This window comes from Quercus lobata, chromosome 5, assembly GCF_001633185.2.
Source record: "Quercus lobata isolate SW786 chromosome 5, ValleyOak3.0 Primary Assembly, whole genome shotgun sequence".
NCBI lineage: Eukaryota > Viridiplantae > Streptophyta > Magnoliopsida > Fagales > Fagaceae > Quercus > Quercus lobata.
In genome coordinates this window covers 42,757,602-42,762,156 of record NC_044908.1, presented here as the reverse complement: position 1 = coordinate 42,762,156, position 4,555 = coordinate 42,757,602, and the positions used below count along the sequence as shown (strand labels likewise).

General features: G+C 45.8%; 1 protein-coding gene across 1 annotated transcript; it reads right to left on the bottom strand.

Moving 5' to 3' along the window:
* Positions 1–4: 4 nt before the first annotated feature.
* On the bottom strand, positions 5–2,515 carry LOC115990503. The gene is made up of 4 exons (XM_031114329.1): positions 1,387–2,515; positions 1,128–1,298; positions 580–1,055; positions 5–499 (listed from the first exon to the last, which is right to left on the bottom strand). The coding sequence occupies exons 1-4, from the start codon at positions 2,177–2,179 to the stop codon at positions 5–7; spliced, it is 1,935 nt and encodes a 644-aa protein (XP_030970189.1). The 5' UTR covers positions 2,180–2,515.
* Positions 2,516–4,555: the final 2,040 nt, after the last annotated feature.

Here is a 4,555-nt window from a genome sequence, read left to right as displayed (position 1 = left end):
GCATTCACACTGGTGCGTCCTGAGGCTGGGTACTAGCATCGTCTTCCACGTTGACGTCATCAGAGCCAGTCTGGAGAAGAGAGCTTGTGGCAGCAGCAAGGTTAAGCTTGATTGCATTAAAATCAACTTCAGGAAAGTTCTCAATAGCGTCCATTCTGAAATCTTCAAAACCAGCTGCATAATTGCGATCCAAAGTGTCTGTATATTCTTTGGACGACTTGAACTCAGCCACAGCGTCCTCTTTTGCCTTGGAGAGACGAGCATTCAATTCATCGTTCATCTTCTGCAAATGATCAATGCGCGTATCCTTCTCCACTGCATCCGTCCTTAGCTCCTCAATCAGCTTGTTACGTTCCTTGACCTCGTCCTTAGCTTTTTCAGCAACCCCAGCCCATTTTTTACACTCAGCATTCACCTGCTGAATCCTCGTCTCCAACAAGACTCTCGTCTTGTCCAGCTCTGTTGCCTGTCTAGACGCTGCTATAAACTTGGACATGGCCTATGAATAGACAAAGCAACATAGAGTGATTAAATGAGGAAAAGTGGCTACCCAAATAAGGATGAGAGATACTGACATACCTTGAAGAGGTCATGGACGCCTGAATGTTCAAATTCCTTTAAACCCATGTTGTAGCACATGTTTATATCTTCGTCCTTGACAGCCATCTGGAAACGTTCCCAAGCCAGGTCTTCGTTCTCAATAATGTTCGTGGAAGGCTGGGACGAGCCAGGCGTGGTAGACTTGGCCAAAGGAGTTCTGGGTGGAGTCTTGGACGGCGTGGACTCCACTGGAGTGGACGAGTCCACATCAACTATCTGGATGGCAGGCTGGGACTGGGGAGGTTTGGACTTGACCACCTTGGACGAGCTTGACTTGACCCTTTTGTCCCTACGACTGGGGAGCCCTTCCAAGTCAATATTTTTTGGCAAGAACTTCCTTTTGTCCCCAACCGTTGGACGAGTCTGACCCTCAGGACGATCTTGGGCTTGACCCTCAGGACGTTTCCCCTCTCCTGCAATCTCCTTCCCTCTATTCTCTTTCATTGTTGACATTCCTAAGACGAGATGAACGAGTTAGGAAGGTACACAAAAAAGAAAAAGAAAAGGAGGTTTAGCTAAGAACTTACTTTTTCGCACAGTAACTTCGTGGGCGATAGCTTCGTCTGAAGGCTCAGGACCTAAACCCCACTTGGCTAAGCGTCTTAGCGTGACAAGAGAACGAAAGCTCCTGTCTGTATGTAGACGAGCTCTATGGACGCGGTCACGATGGAATTTACTCAGGGACGGACGTTTGGCAGCTACAACACAATGAACAAACAAAGGTTAGAAATTGTAAATATATCAAATAGAAGTAAGAATAAAAATAAACAAGGGGAAGGGACGTACCTTCTGGACGAAGGTTCCCTAGTTCCCCAGTGTAAGGGGGAAAGGGATCCCTGCCAACGTCCACAGGGTTCCCTGCCCAGAAGCCTGAAACGAAAATGAACTCCGTCTTCCATTTCCTATCAGACGAAGCTAGGGACTTGATCAACCTACAATCATTCCCTCTAGCAGTAAACTGATAAAAACCTTCAGATTGACTTATGGCAGAAGGTTTATAACAATAAAGGAACTCGTCCACTGTAAGAGGACGGTCCCCACCAAAAACTTCCCTCCACAAAATTTGCATGGAGATAATGAGTCTCCATGCGTTAGGATTGAATTGACAAACACCTAAACCTAACTTAACTAATAACTCTCTATCGAAGGCATTTAAAGGAAACCTAAGGCCACCTAAAAAGTAAGATTCATAGACGCCTATACCAAAACGGGGCTCACAACACCACTCTCCACGGACGGGCAGCCTAGGGTTAAACTCGTCTGGGATTTGATACCAGGATTTAAGGCTATTTAACCTCTGTTCGTCCGTCTTAGAATGGACGCCTACAGCGCAGCTGAAGACGGTTTCTACCTCGTCCGTAGGATTGGACGGAGAACCAGCTTGAGAGCCAGAAGCTCTCCTAAGCTGTTCTTGGACGACCTCAATAGGGAGCCCAGGGGCCCCAGAAGAGTAGTTCTCGTCCGTGCTTCCTCCACTCTCATCACTAGCACTGCTAGAGTTAGACCTCTCACTAGTATCCTCACAGTACTCGTCTATGGCCTTATTAAGGCTATCAGTAGACGAGGAGGCAGCGGACATCTCTAACAAGAAACTTAAAACCTAAAGACGAGGAGAAGAAGAGTACCTGGCTCTAGACGGAAGAAGACTCTAGACGCAGAGAAACTCCTAGACGAGGCTCTAGACGACGGATGTCAAGGAAGAAAATCTCTGGAATGAAAAGGGTTAAGGGAGGCATTCCACTATTTATAGGATGCTGACCTAGGTAATCGAAACGACCCAGCCAATACGAAAGCGACACGTGGCATCTACCTCGGAAATATAAATCGACGAAATTAGCCACCAATAAAAAAATGACACGTGGTGCGAATAATTAATAACCAATTACCAGTCCAAAGACGTTCAACCATTTGGACGACTCACACGGACGAGGGGGCAACTGATGGTGTCATAAATAAATCCCCCAAGTCCATAACTCGTCCATATGTCTCGTCCAACAAAAGAAGCTACAATAGGCGATGAAAATTACAAGCGTACTGGCGAACCTCGTCCATACATGGACGAGCAATACCTCGTGAGATCTATTTATCAGTTATGAACGTCAAGCCTTCCAAGATGATCTCGTTATCTTCCACTGAAGATGGACGAGATCATCCTTGAGGTGTCGTCCATCCTGACTATGGATGGACGAGTTCATCAGCGTCCGACCTAGGTAACTTCCACAGCGGTTATGGAAGTTACTCCTAATTCGCCGGACTCCTCGACATTGGGAACGGTTCCTAAACAGATAAACCGTTCCACACACACACACTATATAAGGCTTCTTCGATGAAAGGTAAGGGGGGTCAGACACTTTTACTTTTGAGAGAACATTTCTTCGTTACAGAGAGTTCAAAGTAACTAACTTGATCATCGGAGGATTTTTGGCTGGTCCCCCACCGGTCCCCTCTGATTCTGTGTCCTTTGTATTACAGGAAATAGCCTAAAGATCAACGTTCGAGTCCTATCAACCCACTGATAAAGGGAGAATCATCAATCTAAACCTGCGAGTTGAATGGAATAGTACCCTTAAACTAGGTGCTGAAGAGTAGTCTTCCCCACAAACGACACCAAACTGATGATGCTCGAGATCGTCAACCAGATCGCTCGTCCAGAATGGAGTCGTCCTATGTCAACCCGACCTTGAAGAAATAGAGTGTGGAAGGAAGAAAAATGGGTCACCGGTGTGGTGCCTGCCACATAACCTCTGATGCTAAAGTTAGAATGGCTAGAATAGGAATAACAATAGCAAAATATCAATCACTGTGAATTTAGAGTTTGTGTGCCTTTTTCAGGTCTTATGAATGGGTATATATATAGGTGCTTCCTTCTTTCTTCTAGCCGTTGGATCCGTTTTAATGGTGACATTATTCCCAAATATGTAACGTCCTTGAGGGGCGTTAATGGGGAGATATCTTCTCAATGGTATGGACGCTCATTAGTGCTCTCATAACGCTTCATCATTGATTGTGTGATGATGGCCTTATCCTCGCCAAGTGGTCACTAGGGGTGAGGCGAAGCCTGGTTTGGACTTCATCCATTGCTTTCTCTATGGATGAAAGTAATATGATCGGGACTATCGAGACCCTTTCCCCGAGGTATAGGAAACTGAAGATGGCTCCTTGTCGGCACAGACTACTTTACCAAGTGGGTGGAAGCCAAGCACCTTGCCAATATCAGGGACGTGGATGCTAAGAGGTTCATCTGGAGGAACATTGTCACCAGGTTTGGAGTTCCTCACACACTGATCTCAAATAATGGTCATTAATTTGACAGTAAAACCTTCCGAAGATATTGCAGGGAGTTAGGGATTAGGAATGAGTATTCTACGCTTGTTTATCCTCAGGGGAATGGGCAGGCCAAGGCCACCAATAAAGTTATAGTGTCTAGGCTGAAGAAAAGGTTGGATGACGCTAAGGGAAAATGGGTGCATGAACTGCCCCACGTGTTGTGGACCTATCATACTACAACCCGAGGATTAACAGGGGAGACCCCTTTTTCAATGACTTACAGGTTAGAGGCAGTAATCCCCCTTGAATCTGGATTCCCAACTCTGAGAACCAATCAATTCAATGTTGAAGAGAACAGCCATTTACTCCTAGATAGCCTAGATGTGGCTGAGGAAAAAAGAGAGGTGGCAACAGTAAAGATGGCATATTACCAATAGAAACTTAAGTAGAGATATGATAAGAGGGTAAAGTCTAGGCCATTGGCTCCCGGAGACTTGGTCTTGAGGAAAGTGGTGGGGATGGCCAAGAACCCTGCTTGGGGCAAGCTGGGCCCTAATTGGGAAGGGCCATATAGGATCACTTCCATTGCTGACATTGGGGCCTACTACTTGGAAGATTTGGATGAGAATGTAATTCCCTGCCCCTGGAATGTAAACAATTTGCAGTGTTAATATTATTAATGAATTTT

What these genes read in the sequence shown, in the direction of transcription:
- LOC115990503 (XM_031114329.1), bottom strand. Translation starts at nt 2,179, where the DNA reads ATGTCCGCTGCCTCCTCGTCTACTGATAGCCTTAATAAGGCCATAGAC. An exon ending in AGGGAACCTTCGTCCAGAAG is followed by an intron (nt 1,299 to 1,386) that starts GTACGTCCCTTC and finishes ATTGTGTTGTAG; the next exon opens with CTGCCAAACGTCCGTCCCTG. An exon ending in GCGTCCATGACCTCTTCAAG is followed by an intron (nt 500 to 579) that starts GTATGTCAGTAT and finishes GTCTATTCATAG; the next exon opens with GCCATGTCCAAGTTTATAGC.